Consider the following 22,309-nt stretch of genomic DNA (forward strand, 5'->3'; position numbering starts at 1 on the left):
ATAACTTGAATCATGCAAAAAACATTAAAAAAAAATGAGAATTAGACCATCTCACTTTCGTCGTTTATTCCCAGACGAATGTTCTATTCGAATGGTCGCTTTTTTTCTTCTCCTAATCATTAGCATTATCCTTTGCATTGCTTGCCTTATCGGAACGATTATTACCTATTCCCTCTATCAAGGAGAGGATCCAAAATATTGGACACTTGACCGTGATCCATTTACGATGGTTTTTGCACATACAAATTCATGTTATGTGAAAGACGTTGTTTGTTCGAGGAGATATTGTGATATATATATGGAATTTCCACTTCTTACTAGTATTGTCTTTTGGAATTATTCGTCATTGGCTAAAGTTTCACCTGGTGTAGTTTATGATATTTCGAATAGTTTTGATTATGCCAAAATATCTCCAAATATTACACTAGAAAAGAATATATTGTATGGAACAGCAAGAACTTCGGATCAATTTACAAGTATGCTTGGAAAAACTATTACATGTTTTACAGATTATTCTGAAAAGGTATACATTAGTCCAATAATTCCAGCCAGTAATGTAAATTATGAATTAGGAAATGCTGGGCTAGCTACTGCAATTTGTAGTGGAATATTCTTTTTGACTTCATTAGGAATGGTGTTTATTTACTTTTTTTGTGGTTGGCTTTATAAAACCTAGTTTCATAATTTTCAATTCGGTACCAAGAGCTTGGGATAGACAAGCTTATCGAATCATCTCAGAAATACGAGAAGTTCCAAAAAAAGATAATTCGACAGAATAATACCAAGTAGTATTTTATTTCTTCTTTGGTATTTCACCATTAGATGAGGAAGTTCTCTTTCTCTTCTTTTCATAGGTTGAGTTATTCGTTTCAGTAGTGCTTAGTTTTGATTCATTTTTTTCTGGATTGGAAACAGTATCACGTATGGAAGGAAAGAAATATGATCTGTAATCTTGTGTATCGACTATATCTGTAATGCCAAGTAATGCCAAGCATTCTCTTGTGGTAGGTCTTTTCTTTCTTTCTATGGCCACCATTTGTTTAAGCATGTCAAATAGCATACTACCCTTATTGGGCTCTAGCTCGTGGCATTTGATTGAAATTGTTTGCCATATTTCATCAGCAGTATTTTCCAACCGTTTCTTATCTATATCATTTTCTAATATCAATTCAATAAAAACTAAACCAAGAGAGTAGATATCAGTTTTTGGATGAATAAAGTTTTTCCCTGTGGATTCCTTTTCAGGAGCATTGTAAGAAGAGGTTCCAGCAGTTGACTGTATCCACAAGTTTACGAATTTGCAAGTATCTCCATCTTCAATGTCAAAACGCTTGGCTAGTTCAAAATCAATGAATTTACAAAAAACGTTTGGGCCTTTTTTTTGGTCGACATTTGTTTCCTTAATAACTGTCGATTTTAAATGATCCTCTTCTAATATTATAATATTACTAGGTTTAATGTCATTGTGTATTATCTTTCTTGAGTGAATGTGGTCAATTTCAAGCAGCAGTTGAGAAATAATGTGCAATTTTTCTTGGTGTGATCGTTTGTTAACAGTATTGAGCTCGGTTCCTGCAATTGATATCTCGATATGTTCTTTACAAACTACATCATTCACAGTTACTCTGTCATGAAGAAGAAATATATTTCCAATATCAATCCATTCTGGTTTTTCCGAAAGGAAAATCTTTACAAACACTGGTTGAGAGGAATGATCAAGCACACCATAGAACATGTCTTTGGTAGCAGTACCTCTTCCTTGACCAGTACTTATCTCGAAAAGATACTCCTGAAGTGTGATAGTTGTTGTAAGCACTGTGTCTAATGATGTCGTGAGATGAATCACCAACTTATCACCCTGTGAAATATCAGATCCACTTTCAATAGAACTTTCCATTCTCTTTCTTCCCATAGACTCTTTGGTAATTGTGTCGATAAGAATGTTCTCTTCAAAATTAGCTTGTCTACTTGCCTCTAGTAAGAATGAAATAAATGTGTCAAGTAATTGTTTCTCCTCTGTCGTTGAAGGGTCAAGTGGAAACATCCCAACATTAAATAATTGATATTTGTATCTTTTCTTGATACGTGAAGTTTGTGGAACAAAAGCTTTAATTCCCAGCACACGAATAAACCTCTTCTCTGTCAGTAATCCATAAGTAACCAGTTTGTCGATTTGGATTGCATGTTTTTCAGAGGGCTTTATGTTTTTAAGTAAGGTGCCATGAACCATTCTTATTAGAGCCACTACCTTCAAGAAATCAGGGTGAGCAGTCTCGAAGTCTACCTTGTCCTCATGCCCAAACTTTAGACGATTGAAAGGAACGTCTTTCTCATTCTTTAATTCTAATCCGGAAAAATTATCAGGTGAAATAGTGCCCTGCAGTAAGTTTGCTACTTCCTTGCTGAGATATCTCGAGTTTTTTATCAAATTGCTGATAGAAACATTTCTAAATTGTTCTGAGCTCTATAATGTTTGGTTAAAAAACTTACTCATTAATTTTGAAGCCGTAGAGAGTAGGTAGTTGTAATAGTTTGTGGTATTTGGTGTTATTGGTATGAAACATTTCCTCTCCCAAAGAATGCATTTTGGTTGGGTGTAAGCAATCGGATAAAAGTTGAAAAGCTGCACTCAAATCTATCAAGTTGAAAACATCGACAACATGCCCAAATTTTTCAATGACCAAACGATAATGTGTGGAAATGGCTTCATTGTCCTGTTTGAGATTGTCAATGAGGCAGAACAATTGTTCTATGAAATTTCGAAAGTCGGTTATCACAGATACTTTTTGTATTGCAGCATGGAGGTTGTGATCCAAATGATGATGACGATCTGAAAGCCAAGTTACTTGCAATAAATCCTCTGCAATACAGAGTTTGTGGTTGAATTCTTCGGAGCCTTCTCTCCAGATATCTTTGCGAAGATCGAGGTTCTTTTTCTTGTGGAGTTCCTCAAGCTTTTCATCAAAGGATTTTGTCATTTTTTTTATCAGGCAATTTAAGCGCGAAATTTAGTCAAATACATTAAGGCAAGACTTGTACCAATATACAATGTACTTACATTGACTCGTTTCGAACGAAATGAAGAATACTGACATGACGATGGCAGATTACTATAATTATGGCTTGTTATGCGTTACAAATCCTTCAGAAAGATATTCCTTACTTTATTTGAATAAATAATTAATTTCAATAATCTTGCTGGGCAAGGAGAATGATAACTTGAGAGGCAAGGGACATGTCATGAAGTGAAACGAATTCGCTCTGTGAAAATGTAAACTTGAATGAAAAATTCAGTAAAAACTTACAGTTGAGTGGAAATTGTGGCCACCTGCGAAAATGTTAGCAGTTGGAAGACCCATCCAACTCAATTGAGAACCGTCAGTTCCTCCTCTAATAGAAACTTGCTTAACTTCCTCAATATTCAATTCCTTATAGGTTTCGATAATGCTCTTTTCCAAGTATGGATACTTGTCAATGATTTGTCTCATATTTCTGTATTGCTTGGTGAAAGTTGTTTCGATGGTTGCATTTTGATGTTCAGATTGAAGTTTGGCAACAATTTCCTTGATAATTTTTTGATAATTTTCCAAACCTTCATCATCAAAAGCTCTCAATAAACATCTAATAGTTGACTTGTCAACATTTCCATTAAAATCCATACAGTGAATGAATCCTTGTCTGTCCTTGCTTACTTCTGGTGTTAAAACTTGATCATTTGAAAATATCAAATCCAAAAATTTAGAAGCGACTTTGAGAGAGTTGACCATTCTACCATATGAATATCCTGGGTGAATGTTAAATCCTTTGAAAACCAAGGTAACAAGATCAGCACTGAAAGATTCAATATTATAGGTTCCAACTTCAGCTCCATCAGCAGTAAAAGCAACATCAGCACCAAACTTGGTTAAATTGAAATAGTGTGGTCCTCTTCCAATTTCCTCATCAATAGTAAAAGCAATCTTAATATCACCATGTTTAATACTTGGATTATTCACTAAATATTCAACAGCAACCATCATTTCAGCAACTCCTGATTTGTCATCCGATCCCAACAATGTTTCTCCACTGGCAGTCACAATATCATGTCCAATCATTTTAGCAAGCGATTTTCCATCAATTGCATACTCTACAATTGTTTTTCCATTCACAACCAAATCATTGCCGTCCTTATAATTTCTATGAACAATTGGCTTGACATTTGCTCCACTAAGCTCTGTAGCAGTGTCCATATGTGCCAAAAATCCAATATTTGTCTTTCTTTCGACATTTCCTGGCAAGACAGCATATACATTTCCATATTGATCCATTTCAGCTTGCAAATTCAAAGCTTTCAACTCATCAAGTAAAACCCGTGCAAAAATTAATTGTTTTTCAGTGCTCGGAACAGAAGCAGAAAGTGCATCACTCTGTGTATCAAATGTTACATAGTGCAGGAAACGTTCTTCCAATCGTTTTCTCATCCAATCTTGTTCCGTGATGGAAAATTTGGAATTTTCATAAATTAATTTTTTAATATTTGATGGTGATGATTGTTCTCCGTTGAGTCCGATCTGGATGGATTCTTCCTGTGTTGCTGCGATGACGGAATAAGAAGCAAGCAACAAGAGGAGAAGCAAGGGAATAAATTGTTTCATTTTTTTTGTAATCAACATTTATACCAGTTTACAATATAAACTCAACTCTGATTCTACTCTTGGTGTTGTTCCAATCAATTAAGAATAAGGGAACAGAGAACATCAGTTGTTTTTTGAGTTTTTGATATTCGAAAGATCAAATACTTTAGATATCTAAAGGAATAGACTTAAATGCAAATGATAGAAGACGGATTTACATGAAAAGTGGGCTATCATCACATAATCTGGCAATTTCATACAAATGTTGGATAATTTCCTCAAAGCTTGGTCTTTCATTTGGGAGCTGATGCCAACACTGTTGCACTAGTTTGATATACTTGGAAACACCTTCAACAAATAGATTGCTGTTCTCATTATTGATTGGTTGAATAAATAATCTTGTCCATTCCTTCAATTGTTCATCATTTGAGAAGGGAATGTTTGGTCTTTTTCCTCTCACTATCTGGGTAATAACTGTTAGACTGTTACAATCTGACATCTCTGTAAAATAGTTCATCTTTTTGTGATTGTGAGTCGTATAAGGAACTTCTTCAAAAAAGAGTGACCACATAATAATTCCAAACGAATAGACATCAATCTTGGATGCATTCTTGATTCTTTCCTCTTTTGATAAGGAAGATCCTCCAAATGTACCTGATCCAATTGATGAATTACTATTCATATTTGAATTGGAATAATGGATGGAGTCGGTAGCGTTTGAGAATCCAGAGAACTGTTCATTTTCAAAAAGCTCAGAATTATTAGAAACTCCAGAATCAAAATTCTCTGGAAATATTTGTTTAACACAGTGAAACTAGAATAAAACTTACCTGGAGGGCAATATAGAAGTGTACCAATGTTCAATGTCATACTAGTTTCAAACATGTTATTTCCAACAATTCTTGAAAGTCCAAAATCACAAATCTTTACACAATTTTTATCATCAAGAAGTACGTTTGCAATTTGAATGCCAGAATTCAATAAATTGTAATATAAATTACATACCTGGTTTCAAATCACGATGACAAATCATATTTGGTTTAAGTGAATGCAAATAGGACATTCCTCTACTCACTCCCATCAAAATATCCAATTTCTGTTTCATAGTCAACTTTTGGCGACCAACTTTGCATTCACTGATTAGTTTTTCCAAACTACCTCCTTTCATGAATTCAATCACCATATATTTCTGGTTCTTGTTTGGAACACAAAAACCGTACATTGTAACTATTTCATCTTAAGTTATTTGAAACATAGGGGAATATTACATACCAATATTAGGATGTCTCAAACTAATTAAAAGTGCTCCTTCTCGTTCAAAAACATCTTCGTCATCTTGGTCCTTGATTGATTTAATTGCTACTTCAATTCCTTTCCATAATCCTTGATAAATCATTGATTGACCTCCTTCTCCAATACGTTTCTGAATTGTAATATCCTCGGTTGGAATAATAAATGACGCCTTACTGTTAGGTCTATCCTCAGACTCTTCGAAAATAATCTTCTTATCAAGTAATACCCTTTCCATTTCAGATTCAGCTCTGGTTCGTTTTCTCAGTAGCTTTGATTTGTATCTAGCAACACAAAGTCCAATTAATCCAATACAAGTGGTAATCAATGTCACTGCTGCTAAGCTTGTGACTAGAGGGAGAATGTAAAAAATGTTCACACAACCTGGTGCCTCATATCTATAGAAAGAAGGGCAAGAATCGAGAATAATATCCACCGTATAAGTTACTCTCTCATAGGTTACTGAAAGCTGCACACTTCTTGCTTCCTTGACTTCAGAATTTGAATACAAGCTAAAAGGCAGCCTGAAATCAGTATTGTTTGAGGAATCTGTCTTTAAAAACAGACTAGAATCACTAACTTGAAGAGTAATTGGAACCTTAGGTGTTTCAATTAATCTTCCAAAAATGTTTCTTGCCTCAATCTCAATAATAAATTTTTGCCCCAAATAGGCTTTTTGAGTACCATTATAAACCGTGTGAGGATTGACATCAAGCTCAATAACTTTGTACTCAAATTCAAAACAAGGAGAGGAAATAGAGTCGTCATTGTCATAATAGTATTCTTCATTGATATAAATGGACCTATTACTGAGCACTTCTGAGTATCCAATTTTTCCATATTTTGCAGTGTTTGCATAAAAGACATTACTTGGAGTAATCGTGACCCGTATCTCTTTTGGTGCTTCCCCAAAGAAAATTACACCTCCCTTCTTTGCTATGTTTCGTTCAAAGTAACTTGTACTTATTTCAGAACTTCCTGTTACATAGAGTGCACCTCCTATGGTGTTTTCATTTCCATTTCCAATAAATTTCGAGCCATCCACAGATAACACGTTTATATCGTATTTCGCACGAGACCTATATTCATAAAATATCGCTGAGCCCTTTGGAGCAACGTTATTGTAAAACTCACAATTCTTGACATGAAAAATAGCACTTGATTCAATATAAATTGATGATGTAGTGCAATTTAAAAATCTGGAATTTTGCACAGTAGAAGATTTTTCGAAATAGTCATTGGATGGAATAATAGTATCATACGAAATTACATAATATATTGCTCCATTATAAGCATTTGGTTTCACATTAATAAATTCTGAATGATCAACAAGGAAATAATGAATATCTTGCATGTGTAAACAAGTTGCAGAAATGTTGTTACATGACAGGTTTGTAATTTGTAACTCTTTGCATGTACTGATAAATATCATACTGCCTTGTGTGTTACTGTCATAGACTCTAACATTGTCAATCACTAGTTTGACGATAGAGGATACAAATAGCCAATTGGTTCCCATTGAAATGTTACTGTTAGTTATGTATGCGTCAATGGAATATCCAATATATAATACAGGATATCCTATTGCAAACGTTCCAATATAATCAATATTGTCAATAATTATTTCATTAGATTCAATGATTGAAAGTATAGAATCATCTCCAGTATCACACTCAAGTATTTTAACATCATCTACCCTTTCAATGAAGAGTTTGGCTTTCAGAGCAGAGTTTGTAATTTGCAAAATTCTTGAATTTCCTATAAAAGTATCCCCTCTGATTGTCACATGATCAAGCTCAATAATATCATAGTTAGCCATTCTCAAGTTTGTATCTGATATATCAACTTGTTGAAATATTGATACAGTTCCTTTTCTTGGTGAAAGAACCATTTGATTATTATATGTAAATTCACCAAATTTCAAAAGTGATGCACTGAATTTACAATTTGTAAATGTTGCTTTGGGTGCACTCGTCAACGACATAGCAACATTGGTAAATCCAATATCTTGTGCCTCCACTGAAATGATGTTATTTTGATCAGTAAGAAGAGTTTGCCTTCCAACATGACAAACAATTGAGGCCATACCAGAATTCAATCCATTCTCAAATCTAACTCGATAACTAAAACCAGTTCTCTTATAAAAAGAAGGAACCTGACATTGATTCTCTGCTTGAATCCTAAAAACCACCGAGATAATAGTCTCTCCAAACATCATTGTTTTTACCATATTATTCAAATGATTAACAGCACTACTCATATAATTACACAAATACTTTCCAGCACCTCCGGTACATGATGAACTAAATATCGAACTGATTGTATACTGATAACTCCTTTCCGAAACTCCAAGTACCAAATTATTATTTTCATTAATTATATTAGTACACAATAAAACAACAATGATCATCAAGTAATAAATTATTCTTGATGAACCCGAAGCGACTCTCCTTCTTGTATTCGTCATCACCATCATCGTGTGTCTAGCTTCTTTAAATTTGATGACGGTTGTGTTGTGGTCAATGAATTGCCGGCATAAAATCTTTGTGAGATTCAAAGACCAAAATTATTTGTGAGATGCAAACACAATTTTTTTCTTCTTGAAAAGAGTGGAAAATGCGTTGTGAATCTTAATTACGGTTAGACTAATAAGGGGAAATTTTCCGTATTTGGTCCCTTAATAGAATTTATTTTTTGAAAAAGATGGAAGTTTATTTTAGAAAATGATAAGAAAGGGGTTTTGAAATGTCAATGAAGGGTCATGACAGTATTGAGATAACAGTGGACAGAATCTGTCATCGAATTGACACCTGGCAGTTTGTTTGAAATGAACAGAGATAAACAAACGGTAAAAAAATGCCTCTCCTTAACAGCTCAACTAAAGATAATGACCTGCAAGCTTCCAGAAATTCAAAAGCAGTTAAAAACGACGTACCGAAACATCACCAACTATCATTAATCAAGGAATCAATAACAGCAATGGGGAATTAGTTTTCAATAATGGACGAAACAGACACTTTACTGCCAATAATTACAAAGTTCTCTATGAAGAGTTGATGAACAACCCAAAAGGAAGAGAAATCTTTCAGAAATATCTGAAAAATGAAGCATGTAGCGAAGAGCCAATTCTTTTCCTTAATGAAATGGATGAATTACGAGTCTAATATAACAAGATTAATAATTCGAATGAAATTTCATTGAAATTATGGAAGAAATATTTGGAGAAATTGTTTCGTATGGTTGAGAAATTCATCAGAGAGAAGAGTAATACTGAATTAAATCTTCAAGAAGCTCAACAGGAAAAATTATTGAGGAAAATTGATGAAGAAATTGCACCGCAATTTTCAAGAATATTTCTTTGTAATAATGGAGGAAAGAAAGTTTCGTCTCCTTCCTCGCCCTCTTCGCCAACAAGTTCAAAAAGCTCCAAGTCAACCGAAAGCTATGAATCTTTCAGTAACCAATCTGTTGAATCAATAATAGAACAAGAATTGCAGAGCTATCTCAATATTGTCGATCCAGATGTATTATTTAATGAAATTGTCATATCAGTGAATGTTGATTTAAAGCTGGATCAATTTCCACGATTTTCCAGAAGTAAATTTCTCCTTGATTTCCTTAACAAGCAAGGTGAAGCTTTCACCAGATCCATAGCCATCGATGTGTCCAGAGGATTTCACGTGGACATTCGATTTCTCCCAAAAGATTTATCCAAAAACTTTATCTACGACAAGGACATTTTCTTTGGATTTAGTTTAATTGAAGATTCACCAGATTGGCAAGTCATTCCTTGCTCTGCCATGTCAAACCAAGCTCAACTCTACCACTCCAACACATCCTACATATTTGGAAATAATGCAACTGGTATGAAACTCTACAAGATGGTCACAATTCTGCCCTACAAACTGGAAGATGTCTTTTCAGCATTTTGTTTCATTCAAGGTGAAGACACTGGAGATCGATTGACTGAAAATCGAATCATTGGATCAAATGCTCCCAAACAGGCCATGTCCATGACTGGAGTGGATGAGAAGACTAATCCACTTGCCATTCGATATGTCACTTCATCATTGAAATTGTTACTTCCTGGACTAAAGGAAAGAGAATTTCCAAGAAGTTTAACTTGTGTCTATGATTGTGGATTGGATGCTTATATTAATGTTGGACACACGAGTCGTTATTCATTTCATGATGTGTCGAAAGAGAGAGTGGAGATGGATATGTTCTTTGTAAATATCATGTATCGAATAGGAGATTCGACAAGATTCGTATATGTTATTTACAGTGATGCACATACGCCCAAGGTATTGGATTCGATGTTTGCAAAGGCTCATTGGAAACAACGTTGTGTGAGATTGGAACAAACATTCTTTCAATTATTACAAACTCACCAAACAAGTGAACTTTCAGATAATTTTAAACTAAAAGAACTAGTTGAAGAAAACCTGAAAGCACATCCTCAAAAATCATGGTACAGAGATTATCTGAGTTTGTTTCATAATAAATCTCTCTAATTTTTAAATAACTCAGCTCCGAAAGACCTTGTTTATATGTATTCGAAAGTTAACAGATGTAAATAAGGAAGTTTTTACTAATTTAACAAAATAAATAGCCTCTTTGAAAGATTCACCTTACAATCTCCTTCCTTTTGTAAATAGCATTGGACAAATAGTCGGTGATGAAGTATGCTGATGTCAACTGTTAAAACATCATAAAAAACAAAATGACTTCTATCATCACCAACCAAACCTATGTCATTACTGCAACAACTGCTGATAGTGTTGCAAACCTTGTTGTTGATAGTGTAACTTTGATGGCAACAGCTCTCGTGATTATTCCAACACTCATTGTTTATTTCAAGAGAGATTCGTATTTGATTTTTAAAAGTCTAGTAGAAACTTGCAATTCGAACATGCATGCACCAGATCCCAGAACCAAATCAAAAGGTTTCTTCTTTTGCTTGATGAATAGTTTAGTTTTATTTCTGATATATCGAGTACTCATCGAAGGACTCACAATCGCTCAGCACACTCAAGAATTACGAAAGAATGTCGAAACCTTTGTATTATTATTGAATATAAGAAGAATTTTAGATTACATTGGCATGTATTGGTTCTTAACCTTATTCACATTCATCATCCCAATTTGGATGAAAGTTTGCATTACATGGATTTCCACACAACGAAACCGAAAAATCATGAAAATTACAATTGGAATTCTTCTCATTCTTGTCAATGTGTTGGGATTCTGTGGTTTCTTACCAGTTACTGTCTTGTCAATTATTAGTGCAATTGATACAAATTTTGAGAGTAATGATTTATTGAGAAAGATTTTAACTTATGGAATTGGAACACCACTTGTTGGTATTTCAACTGCAATTGTTTTCTTTTTGAGTATTGGAGTGGTGGTAATGATTGTTATCATGTTGAGAGATGCTTCAAAGAAACAACCTGATAATAGTGAGCAATATCACATTCAAAGACAAGCTATTGTCAAATTGACTGTTGGAGTTATTGTTTTGGCAGCTGCTGTCTTGATTGAAACAATTGGAGTTGCTGTGAATGGAGCTAATGTTCCAAATTATATTGTATTTCCATTGGCTAAGGGAATTCCATATGTTTTCTTTGCATTGTGTGTGGATTTAATATTTTGGCCATTTCCTCTGCCAATTCTGAGTCAACCAGTGCAATTTGTCATGCAAGAATTGAAGTTTTCCACCATTGTTAATTTACCATCAATAGAAAAGAAGAAGAAATTGGAGCAACAAGCAACACTCAGTAATCAATCCGCTAATCCTGAGACTAAACATGAGGAAATTCAATTGGAAGATCAATCAAATGTTTAATTATTTCTCTGATATTAGAAAGTGTTTTAAATTATTTGAATGAATTCCCTTACTGGGCCATCACTTGAAACCAACTTTTGTGAACTTGAAGATTTCTTCCCTCCTATCCTCTGATTTCACAGAACATTGTAAATCAAAACAATAAATCATGTTTGTTTGCCAATGTTAACAAAAATTACTTCCTCTTGTTCGTGTAACCAACTAAAATGCAAACTCTTTAGCATGTAGGATCATCGTCAAAATAATTCTCCTCCCGCATATTTTGTGAACTTGAAAAAATAATTATTATTTTAAAAAAATTCTCAAAGGCTTCCCTGCAGGGTTTTATTATTTACTCATCATCTCCATAATGTCGCAGAGATATTGTGTTCAACAAGCCTTGTTGTTGGTGCTGCTTGCTTGTTGTAGTGTTGTACTTGCTCAAAAATCGTACACTATCAATTCTATTAATTCTGTAGTTTATGTATCATCGGGAAGTTGTGATGTGTCGGTTGTTGAGACTTATGTTTATGACTTTTTAGGATCTTATTCGACTGTTGCTAGAGCTATTCCATATACTATTGCTGCATCATCTGCATTTCAAACTAGCTCATTGAAGGTTGATGTTTTAACTCCTGGATATTCCGTTTCAAAGTATACTAGTGATCAACAAGATGCCAAGTTTATTGTGGTAAATATTAGTCCTTCTACTCCTTCTGGTACCTCTACTAGAATGAGTATTCGTTATTCTTATTCTCTTACTGGACCTATTCGTCAATCAGGTGTAAGTATTACTATTATTTCACATTATTTCAACATGTTAATTTGTCATCTTGTGAAATAATTTCATTAAAATTCATCATCATATGGATATTGAACAATAATTGGAAATATCAATAACAGGGAAATAATCAAGTCACCTACTATTACAAGGAAGGAACTGAAATCAACAACTTGAATGCCACCTTCACCTTTGATTCATCAATTGATTTGAAGGGAAGTTTAGTACCATCTGTTGGAGGTGTTGTAGTTGGAAATTCTGTCAACTTCCAAAAGATATCAATCTTCTCAAACACTGCCTTCCAACCATCAGTTTCATTCAACACAATTTCTGGTCAGTTCAACAAGTGTAGTGGTCCTTCGTCTTCTGACCTTTTAACTATTATAGTTGTTGTGGTTGTCGTTGCTGTGTGTATTTGCATTTCCATCGTTTGTAGTATTCTTGGTTTCTTTAGAAGAGCTGTTAGTAATACTTTAGGATTTACAAGATGGGGAGGTTCTTCATCCTATGGTTATGTTTCCAATGATTATGGACATCACCATCATCATTACCATTCTGGAGGTCATCATTCATACAGTGGTGGTGGAAGTAGTAGTCGTGGTAGTATGACAGGCACCAGTGGTTTTGCTAATTAAAATTGAAATAATTATCATCCAAACTTTTAGGTGCTCTTTTTTACCGTTACATTCTTTTAAAAAAAAATAGAAAATGGCATCATGTTGGATGAGTAGGAAGAGTAGTATAGTAGGTTGTGAACAAAATTATTGTTTTATTCATTGTTCAAATACTGTTGTTATTATTATTGGGAAAGCAAAATTGGGAGAACTCTTCTAGATTACAAGGTATCGGGAATTAGTACTAATTCTATTATAGCAAATTACAATAGATTACTAATCTTGACTCTATCAAAACGTTTGGCTATTAGCGAAATGTCTTCATTGGAATATTTGGTTATCAGGTTTGGATAATTCAATACAAAATCAACAGCCAAATCGATTGCTCTTGAATTTTCCTTATTGGAACTTGACTTTTGGTTTAACAGAGATTGAATTCTTCTATATGGCCAACGTTCAATATTGAGTCTAGTCTTGATTCTTTTGAGTTTGCTCTTGGAACACCCTAAACGCTTTGCAGCTTCATTCTCTGGAAGGAAAAAGTGCTTTTTAATATCATCATAACAAATGTAACTCTTTTGATTGGAACTAGTTCTATTGCATCGAATGATTTGAGATTGGTGTGAGGTTGTAAACTTATTCTTCAAGTCTACTGATCTCATTCTTGACTTGCTATTGCATTCTTCTTCATTGGAACTTGAAGAAGATGTATTATCATCAAGAATGACTGTTTTACGAGTACGTTTGCTACTTCTTTTCAGTATCGAACCATTTTCATCAGAGTTTTGGCTTGATGCTGATGTATAGTCTGGAGCAATTGGAATACGAGTGGATGTTTTTACATTGGATAACGAACAATCAGAATATTCCAAATCACTAGTATTGGATCTATCTCTCTTCATACTGATTGGATGTATTGTCACTACTGAGTTTAAGGTGAGCATGTTGTTATAGTTCTTCTTAATAATAGGGATGAAAATGTTTTTCTATTGGAAAGAGTTTGATCTTGGCAGGACGAATATCGTGGAGGTGGTTAATAATTATTATATTGGACGAGTTCGTGGAATGGTGTTGAGATCAGAGTAATATACACAAGAGAGAGAGAGGAGGAATTAAAGTTGTTTTTTTTGAATGTGCTACTTTATCTCAGTAAGGGTGAGTGTTTAAATTGTGAGGAGGATTACACTGAATGATTCGCTTAAATGCAACAACAAACTGCTTACTTGTCTCAATTATCAAGAGAGGTACCACCTAAAAGTACGTTCAAGGAATTGGAGTTAACAGGAGCGCGAGATTTGAGTGCAAAAATCTAGCGCTACTGTGTTTTACTGTAATTTTGCACCATTTACTTTGTTTTACAGCGCTTAATTTGTGCATTCAAAATGCTAGAAATGATTGTGTCATTGAGTAATGAGTCCAAACGGTTTATTTCAACGGTTAGAGTGGTGGTGTCAAACGAAAATATTATGTGGAGAATCTTCAAACGAAAACATTACTTGGAAGAATGATGATATGTAGGACAATCATGATAAGTATTAATGAGTTTTGCAAATAATTGAGTAATGGCTCAATTCTTTGCTCAACTAACGCAACAATTAATGGCTTGGTTGTTGAACAAACTCAGGAACACAAGGAACAAGATTATTGGAAGGTTAACTTTATACACTGAGATCTTGCGTTGGAGTTTTTGCACCAATTTGTTGCCATTACGGTCGCATATTTTCCATTATTTCACTAGGTGAATCTATTAAGCACACAAAAGATTTTTCACACAATGAAAATTTATCAACATATCAAATGAATGAGACAAATACCGTGAGTGGAATCATCAGCTTAATAGTTACAGAAGATTGGACAATTTATTTCTTTGGAAACAAGTGGCTTGGTAATGAAGTTGGGACAAGATGAAGAAAATTCACCTCAAAAACAAATTTTCCTCATCTGACCGATCTGTAAGGATCAAATGTAATAGGACTATTCCACAAGTTCATCATTATCTCCCTCAAGAGCTCTTCAACTGGTCCTTCAGGTACTGGTGTTGTTCCTTCTGATCCTTCTGCTACCATTGCAGAGAAGGGTAAGATAATTTCCTATTGTTCTGTCTTTGAGCTTTAGATTTCTTGGTGTTGGATTTGCCATTACGTTGTGGTCTCGAACGTTTTTGAATGGAGGTGAAAGTTTGATGAGTTTGATGAGTTGTAGTATGAGCGATCATACAGAGGATGAAGAATTTGAATGAACAACAATAACATGCAGATTATCCAGAAGAATATTGCTTTGCGATGAAGCATCTTGTTCTAGGCTACTTTTTTCGCCTGAAAAACAGGCAAAAAATATTTAGGCCAAAAAAAATAGCCTAAAATGTCTAGGCGCAAAATAGTAGGGTGCTTATTTGATGGACAAAAGTTCTTGGTGTTGCCTTGTATGTATTAATAACACCGAACAAATACACGTTCCATTATTTTCCACCATTAAGAAAAAATATTTCAGCCCAAACACACATTGGGAACACTTTGGTGATTTTCAGAGTGATTTCACCCCATGAATCCACCAAACTTTCACATCATCATCTCAACATCATCCTAATAGTATTACTGGTAGTATTTTTTATTATTGGATTGTGATTATAAATTTGGAATTTAATTTTCACTTGGGAAAAATTCAAGTTGGTAAACCATCATCGGAACAACTTCCAACCATCATCATTGTTATTTATCATCATTATAATAGTAATATTTGTGGAAATAAATCTGATAATAGTAATATTTTAGTGAAATTCAATATTTTCACTAAAATCATCATCACTGCCAGATTCATATGGTAATTTGGAAAACTTTCAATCTAGTATTGTTCAGCATGGTCGATTCCATCAGGTAAAATCACTTCCGAACATTTTCCTATTGGTTATCATCATGATAGGTTCATGTATATTTTCAACATGTACATGGACCATAACTCAACATGTACTTCACCAACTTGGAAAATGTCTTTCATAACTACTATTCAAATACATAATAAACAATATATTTATTATCAGTTTTTCATCATTTTGTTGTTTTACCAACTTCGGAATATTCATGATAACATATCATGATTCATGCCAAAAGTACATAGCCAAACTTCTTGAAACATTAATAAACTGTTATTAGTATTATTGTAGATGTACCATATCAAATATTTCGTTTTATTTCGATGAGATCATAAAGATCTTAAATTTCTCTCTAAACATGCAAGTTCTCAGCCTAACCAGATGTTCACCATGTCAAAACATCAAAATAATAAATTTCATTGTACTTTTGTATCACACATTAATTTATTGTGTTAAATTCATTGAATTGGAGATTTTAAATTTTTAAAAACTAATCTGTGATTATTTACCAATTAAATATACTTCTTTAATACTTGATAATTCATAAAATCCTAGTAGATATTGAATAGGTTCATAAAACAAGATATTACACATAATGGCTCTAAATTCATGCTAATAGAGCTTGTTTAATGAGACTTATCATATTAATGATATGTTGTCTAATTGGATTCTATTTGTGCAAGGCCTAATTCCATCCCTAATATAGCAGACTTTTAGGGATGGATAATTTTAATGGAATCTATCCTAGAAGTATTTTTCGCCTGGAAGGTTCATACCAACGAATTTAACTGCCTGGGTCTTCATGCGAGTTTTTATCGCCTATAACACATCTTCATGGTGATTATGAAGGGTCATGTTTTCTAATTCGGTTGTTGTGGTTTTGTCAATACTGAGATAGTCGGGTTGGACCTTAATTGGAAAATTTGTAAATGCGGAAGAACCTGATTTACAATTGGAAGGATGAGCAAGCGTACTTTGTGGGTTCATACCAGTAATGAAATTGGAGTGGGCATTTGGTGAATCTGTAACTGTAACTTGGGAATAGGGGCTGACCGGATGAGTTGAGAAGGTTGAATGGAGTTGGGAGGAGTTGGAACGGGGAAGGGAGACGAAATTGTCTATTGGATTGAGTATTGACACATGTTCTATTTGTCTCAATTGAAGAAGCTATTAAATCGTGATGGAATTGATTTGTGAACATTAAGGAAGGTGAAAGACAGATTATCGTTTTTGAGGGTTTGACTATGGCGTTTTGGAGTTGTATTACAACAACTATAATCAACATTTCATTCCTTTGAAAACATGTGTAGAGGAGAGGGAGGATACATGTGTAGAGGCAGTTCGATGGGAGTTTAGGAAAATGTTGGATGTGGAAAGGAGAATGGTTGAAAATTTAGGAAAATTGTGAATTGTGATTGGAAATGTTGTTGATTGTAATGTGACAGGTGTCATTTCGGATGCTTTCCTTACATTCATAATTGGCAAGGTATTGAATTGATTCACCTACTAGAAAAATCAACACGAAAAAAATGTTTCGAAACAGCCATCAAGAGACGTCAAATTTTGCATCAGACGAAAGTGAAGAGAAAGTTGAAGATACAAACGATGAATCATTAGTGAAAAGATATGAAAATGAATTGGTACATATAACAGGAACAGAAAATGTTTACGGGTTTAGTTCTTCAACAAGTGCAGAAAGAGTTTCGAATAGTGAATTGATGGTTTTAGGAAAGGCTGTCACCGAAGGCATTCAACGTTTGAATATTCAAGAAGAAACAGAAGATGGTCCTTCTTCCGTCATTAGTGACAATCGAATAGTTTCAGAGCCATCATTATCACTCGAAACATTAGTCGAAACTATGCAACAACTCGAAGATTCTCAGAGAACAAACTCGCAACCAAATCAAACTCAACCTCTCACTTCAAAATTCATTCCCAAAGTAGATCACATACCACATAATGATCCTCAAGATTTGAATTTACTTTCGGATGCTTTCGGATACAGCAGTGCTTATTATTGTTTCGGTTCTAATGAAGAGAATTTCCTTTCACTGGACTATTCTGCACTTGCTACAAGTGGAGATTCGTATAATGGTGAAGTGATTTCAAAAGTTATGAGAAAATCCTTTACAAATCAATCAGTTGTTTTAAACGAAAGTCAACAAGCAAGGAGTGGCTTGGGATTGGTAGATACTAATCAAAATGTTGACACTTCTCCATTCAAGGTTAGATGTTTGGGTGGAAATGAAGTAGTGGAACATATTAGAATTGGTGCCTACAACTTGGGAGTTATTACACGAAACCTTTCTAATAACTTTTCTAATGGAAACTCTAAAACTAACTGCTATATTTCTGGATCTAACGAAAGAGGTCAATTCGGCAGACCAAAATCATTTAAGGGATCGAATGGTCTCATTAAAATTGACCATTTCGACAAGAATAATCTAACTTTGAAAGATATTGCCTTTGGCTCTTATTTCACCTTATTTCTAACTGAATGTGGAAAGGTTTTCTCCTGTGGAGAGAATGAAAATGGTCAACTGGGAACCAATTCTATTTCCAACCAATACGAAATCAAACAAATGCGTGTCATTCATCCAGAAACTAAACTAGAAGAATTTGTTACTGACATTGAAACTGGCGCCTTTCACACACTTGCCAAAACTTTGAGTGGAAACATTTATTCATGTGGATATAACTGTTGGGGGCAGTGTGCCATCTCTGAAATTGATGGAGATGTCATGGTTCCAACACTAATTGATAAATTTGGAAAGGACAAGATTGAGATTGAAAGAGTTATTTGTATTGAACATAATACTTTCTTTATTACAAAAGCAAATCCATATTCTGAAATTTATGGTAAGTTTTTGTTGTGTTATCAAATAATTATTAAAAGATTTGTTGGAAATTAGGTTGTGGATTCTCAAAGAAAGGTCAATTGGGAAAGGATTTTGGAGAGGCAGTTAGAAATCCAGTGAAACTGGATTTTTTCACAGGGAAGGATTTGAGTGTTAAGAGTGTGAATGGTGGTTGGGGTCATGTCTGTATTGTAACTAATGGAGGTCAAGTATTCTCACAAGGATTGAATGATTATGGTCAATTGGGATTGGGTGATTTAGAATCAAGAAAATCGCCAACTTTGGTTCCATTCTTTGATCATCTTTACAAAAATTGTAAACTTGATAAGATAGAACAAGTCAGATGTGGAAGTTATCATTCTCTATTCCTCACTCGTTCAGGAAAACTCTTTGGATGTGGATACAATGAGATGGGATCCATTGCCTTAGGAAATGAACATTCATGGATTTCCACACCAACCCTAATTGTCCAATTCCCAAATTGCCTAATTGGAGAACCATTCTATGAATTGGAGGTTAAAACGTGGTGCTACACAACTTGCATTCTTGTAAAGAAGAGATTTAAGAGAATTGAGAATATGTTTGGCAGGTTGAGGAATTTATTGGCAAATGAAGAATTTAATTTTGGAGATGTTAAGATTATTTCATTGAATTAGGAATAAAAGATACTTAATCTTAGAATCAGACTTGGAGATTTAACTTTTCACATACTCCATATTTTTGTAATGTTAATTATTTTACCAAAATGGACATGTGTGTCGATTTTAATATGAATGATTAACATGTCAATGAAATCAATTTCACGTGAAATTAAAAAAATGTCTCATTGGTTTAAAAACAATAATGTAGAGAGTGAAGATGATTCAGAGGAGGAAGCAGATGGAGAATATGTCGATGAAGAGAATGATGTTGCTGTTCAGGCACAAGCTTCCAATTCTGAACAGCTCTTGGTCAGCGTTTTGAGATACCTAGGAATAGATGATGAGACACTGAACAAGTTAGCTGATGAAAACTACATTTCTTCATTACAAAGCAACTTGATTGACATTCCTTCGTATTTACAAACCAAGTTGGACAGCATTTTCTCAACATCTTTGAATAATTTTGAGTATGACAGCTGTCTTGGTGGAGGTGGTTGTGGAGTTGTGTTGAAATGTAGACACAAAATGGATGGTAAAATGTACGCTCTAAAGTTTATTCCCTTTGCTGATGAAGACGATGATTCGAATGGTCAAATATCCATCAATGAAGCATTGAAAGAAGTCAAAATTTTGTCTTCACTGCATCACGAGCATACAGTACGATATTACAATAGCTTTATTGAAAAGGAAATTCCAGAATCATTTAAAAAAGACATTATCCATGTTTGTAAAGAAAATGCAATAGAGATTTCTGATAAGTTTCTCGTCATTCAGATGGAATGTTGCTTCACTAACTTGGGTTCATTCCTCGACAAATATAAAATTGGAAAAGGAGAAAGAAACCAACTCAGATCTTTTCTTAGACAAACACTTACTGGACTCTCCTATCTCCATAGAGAGGGAATTGTGCACTACGATATCAAACCTCATAACATTCTAATCAGTGAAGAAAACAAAATCAAGATTACTGATTTTGGATTGAGTGCTACAGCAGGAAGATCCTCTGTTGGAGAGTGTGCTGATGATTGTGGAACATCTCTTTATTTTACTGACAAATTTCAAAAAGAAGAAAGGGATTTGTTTGCTTTGGGAATTACTTATTTCCTAATGTAAGTAAGGGTACTTAGTTGAATAGTAATTCAATATAAATAATCGATAGGATTAACAATGATAATCGTGAGGCCAGTAAATTGAAACAAGACCCAAATAATTATGAATTCTCAATTGATTTTACAGATATGGACAAGATGTTGATTAAGAAAATGCTTACTAATCCAACTAGTGCAGATGAGTTGATTAAAATAATTGACAAGAGCAAATATTTTTGCTGCAATTGCAATTTAGAACGTATTGGAATGGTACAGTTCATTGAGCATGAGAAATCTGAAGCGCATGTCAAAAAAATTGACCTCAACAAACAGCTTTCCAATATTACCGACGCAACCAATGCTCTAATTCGTATTTCTCAATCATGCAACATTCCTGAACCAATCTATAGCCATCCTTTAAATACAAGTTTCACTTGTAAGATAGATTTCAAAGCTAAAAGTCTGACTTCAAATGTTCATTCTACGAAAAAAGCTGCCAAAAACGAAGCTTCTCAATTAATGTTGGATCTTATTAAGGGAGAATGTTGTCAATTATTGAAAGACTCATAAGAATATACAATTACTCCACCGTACGATTAGAAATAACAGAATGAGATTTATTAGAAACAAGGATGTGAAGATTTCTTAATTCTAGAACGAATAAAAGTAATTAACATATTCAATGAATTCTGTAGATGTGTGAAATTGTTGCAAATTGTTTCAAAATTTGTTGGAACCTTGTGTATCATGCACCAATTTAGTAGTTGACCATCATTCCAACTCTTAAATCATCATTTTAAAATAACCAATAAGGAAAGTAGCAAGATAATCGAAAGATTCTCCACACCTTCATCATTTTAAACACAATTCAAAAAAACAAGTCAACCAAATGTCAAGCAATTACCAAACAGAAATTGTTGAAAAGTGGAACCAAGCTTTGACTCTTGCTCAATCCTACGAAAATGCCCCAGAAAAGTTTACTTCACACAGCAAGGGAGAAGTGACCATTACTGCATGTCAACATTCGGATGGGACTGTCATCAAGGGAGAGGTAAGTAAATTGGTTGGCCTTTTTATGTGAAAATTATATTCGAAAGTGCATTATTTCTAATTGTAAAGCTGCAGAATTAGTTAATATTCTGGAAGTGACAGACGTCCAAACTAGACAAAAATTCGATAACAAGACCAAAACCCTTAAAGTTCTCGAAGATTTCACTCATCAAAATGAAAAATTCAGTGTCAGACATTATGTCACCTTGTCGCCAACTGTCATTATTTCAGAACGCGATTTTCTCTATGTAGAACATTGCCAAGTTTCTGAAAATTCCACAATTTATCTTACAACATCTGTAGATGGAATCTTCCCTTCTGACAAATGTATAGCTGTCGGTGTCAGAGCAACGAACGTTTTTAATTATTTGAAAATGATTCAAGAAGGTGATGATTTGAGAGTTGTATTCATTGGACAATATTTACCAGGTGGATGGATTCCAACAGCAGTTGCTAATCAGGCTGTGTACGAAAGACCTTTGGGTGTTGTCAATGCTGCAAAATGCATTGGAAAATCAACTAGAGGGGTTTAATTAGTTCAATAATAAAATAGACGAAAGTTTTTTGTTCGAAAGATTTTAACTTCACCACCACTGAAGATTTCTTACTCATTTACATATCAGAAGATACCAACACTCAGTTTTCGATATTTTACAAGAGGAACTTTCATAGTTTTGATAA

The 22,309-nt window shown here is 34.1% G+C and overlaps 10 protein-coding genes across 10 annotated transcripts; 6 read left to right on the forward strand and 4 right to left on the reverse strand.

The window, feature by feature from the left end:
- Positions 1-793: 793 nt before the first annotated feature.
- NAEGRDRAFT_47145 (uncharacterized protein) lies at positions 794-2,978 on the reverse strand (the record flags this gene model as incomplete). The annotated part of the gene is made up of 2 exons (XM_002680342.1): positions 794-2,432; positions 2,491-2,978. 2 exons carry the CDS (start codon positions 2,976-2,978, stop codon positions 794-796), a joined length of 2,127 nt encoding a protein of 708 aa, XP_002680388.1.
- Positions 2,979-3,130: 152 nt separating this feature from the next.
- On the reverse strand, positions 3,131-4,634 carry NAEGRDRAFT_78829 (peptidase T; the record flags this gene model as incomplete). Its single annotated transcript, XM_002680343.1, has 2 exons — positions 3,131-3,261; positions 3,306-4,634. The coding sequence occupies 2 exons, from the start codon at positions 4,632-4,634 to the stop codon at positions 3,187-3,189; spliced, it is 1,404 nt and encodes a 467-aa protein (XP_002680389.1). The 3' UTR covers positions 3,131-3,186.
- A 7-nt stretch (positions 4,635-4,641) lies between these two features.
- Positions 4,642-5,504, reverse strand: NAEGRDRAFT_78830 (uncharacterized protein). Its single transcript, XM_002680344.1, has 2 exons — positions 5,444-5,504; positions 4,642-5,399 (listed from the first exon to the last, which is right to left on the reverse strand). The coding sequence occupies exons 1-2, from the start codon at positions 5,496-5,498 to the stop codon at positions 4,828-4,830; spliced, it is 627 nt and encodes a 208-aa protein (XP_002680390.1). The 5' UTR covers positions 5,499-5,504; the 3' UTR covers positions 4,642-4,827.
- Positions 5,505-9,139: 3,635 nt separating this feature from the next.
- NAEGRDRAFT_64585 (uncharacterized protein) lies at positions 9,140-10,417 on the forward strand (the record flags this gene model as incomplete). Its single annotated transcript, XM_002680217.1, has 1 exon — positions 9,140-10,417. The coding sequence occupies one exon, from the start codon at positions 9,140-9,142 to the stop codon at positions 10,415-10,417; it is 1,278 nt and encodes a 425-aa protein (XP_002680263.1).
- Positions 10,418-10,626: 209 nt separating this feature from the next.
- On the forward strand, positions 10,627-11,748 carry NAEGRDRAFT_64586 (uncharacterized protein; the record flags this gene model as incomplete). Its single annotated transcript, XM_002680218.1, has 1 exon — positions 10,627-11,748. The coding sequence occupies one exon, from the start codon at positions 10,627-10,629 to the stop codon at positions 11,746-11,748; it is 1,122 nt and encodes a 373-aa protein (XP_002680264.1).
- A 349-nt stretch (positions 11,749-12,097) lies between these two features.
- Positions 12,098-13,143, forward strand: NAEGRDRAFT_64587 (uncharacterized protein; the record flags this gene model as incomplete). Its single annotated transcript, XM_002680219.1, has 2 exons — positions 12,098-12,511; positions 12,631-13,143. 2 exons carry the CDS (start codon positions 12,098-12,100, stop codon positions 13,141-13,143), a joined length of 927 nt encoding a protein of 308 aa, XP_002680265.1.
- Positions 13,144-13,385: 242 nt separating this feature from the next.
- NAEGRDRAFT_47148 (uncharacterized protein) lies at positions 13,386-14,066 on the reverse strand (the record flags this gene model as incomplete). The annotated part of the gene is made up of 1 exon (XM_002680345.1): positions 13,386-14,066. The coding sequence occupies one exon, from the start codon at positions 14,064-14,066 to the stop codon at positions 13,386-13,388; it is 681 nt and encodes a 226-aa protein (XP_002680391.1).
- Positions 14,067-17,520: 3,454 nt separating this feature from the next.
- NAEGRDRAFT_64589 (uncharacterized protein) lies at positions 17,521-19,505 on the forward strand (the record flags this gene model as incomplete). The annotated part of the gene is made up of 2 exons (XM_002680220.1): positions 17,521-18,850; positions 18,904-19,505. The coding sequence occupies 2 exons, from the start codon at positions 17,521-17,523 to the stop codon at positions 19,503-19,505; spliced, it is 1,932 nt and encodes a 643-aa protein (XP_002680266.1).
- Positions 19,506-19,667: 162 nt separating this feature from the next.
- NAEGRDRAFT_78831 (CAMK family protein kinase) lies at positions 19,668-21,265 on the forward strand (the record flags this gene model as incomplete). The annotated part of the gene is made up of 2 exons (XM_002680221.1): positions 19,668-20,599; positions 20,650-21,265. 2 exons carry the CDS (start codon positions 19,668-19,670, stop codon positions 21,146-21,148), a joined length of 1,431 nt encoding a protein of 476 aa, XP_002680267.1. The 3' UTR covers positions 21,149-21,265.
- Positions 21,266-21,467: 202 nt separating this feature from the next.
- Positions 21,468-22,161, forward strand: NAEGRDRAFT_64591 (uncharacterized protein; the record flags this gene model as incomplete). The annotated part of the gene is made up of 2 exons (XM_002680222.1): positions 21,468-21,629; positions 21,676-22,161. 2 exons carry the CDS (start codon positions 21,468-21,470, stop codon positions 22,159-22,161), a joined length of 648 nt encoding a protein of 215 aa, XP_002680268.1.
- Positions 22,162-22,309: the final 148 nt, after the last annotated feature.

The sequence above is a fragment of the Naegleria gruberi genome (assembly GCF_000004985.1).
Source record: "Naegleria gruberi genomic scaffold NAEGRscaffold_10, whole genome shotgun sequence".
In the NCBI taxonomy this organism is placed as follows: domain Eukaryota; phylum Heterolobosea; class Eutetramitea; order Acrasida; family Naegleriidae; genus Naegleria; species Naegleria gruberi.

What these genes read in the sequence shown, in the direction of transcription:
- NAEGRDRAFT_78830 (XM_002680344.1), bottom strand. Translation starts at nt 5,498, where the DNA reads ATGTTTGAAACTAGTATGACATTGAACATTGGTACACTTCTATATTGC. An exon ending in ACTTCTATATTGCCCTCCAG is followed by an intron (nt 5,400 to 5,443) that starts GTAAGTTTTATT and finishes AAATATTTCCAG; the next exon opens with AGAATTTTGATTCTGGAGTT.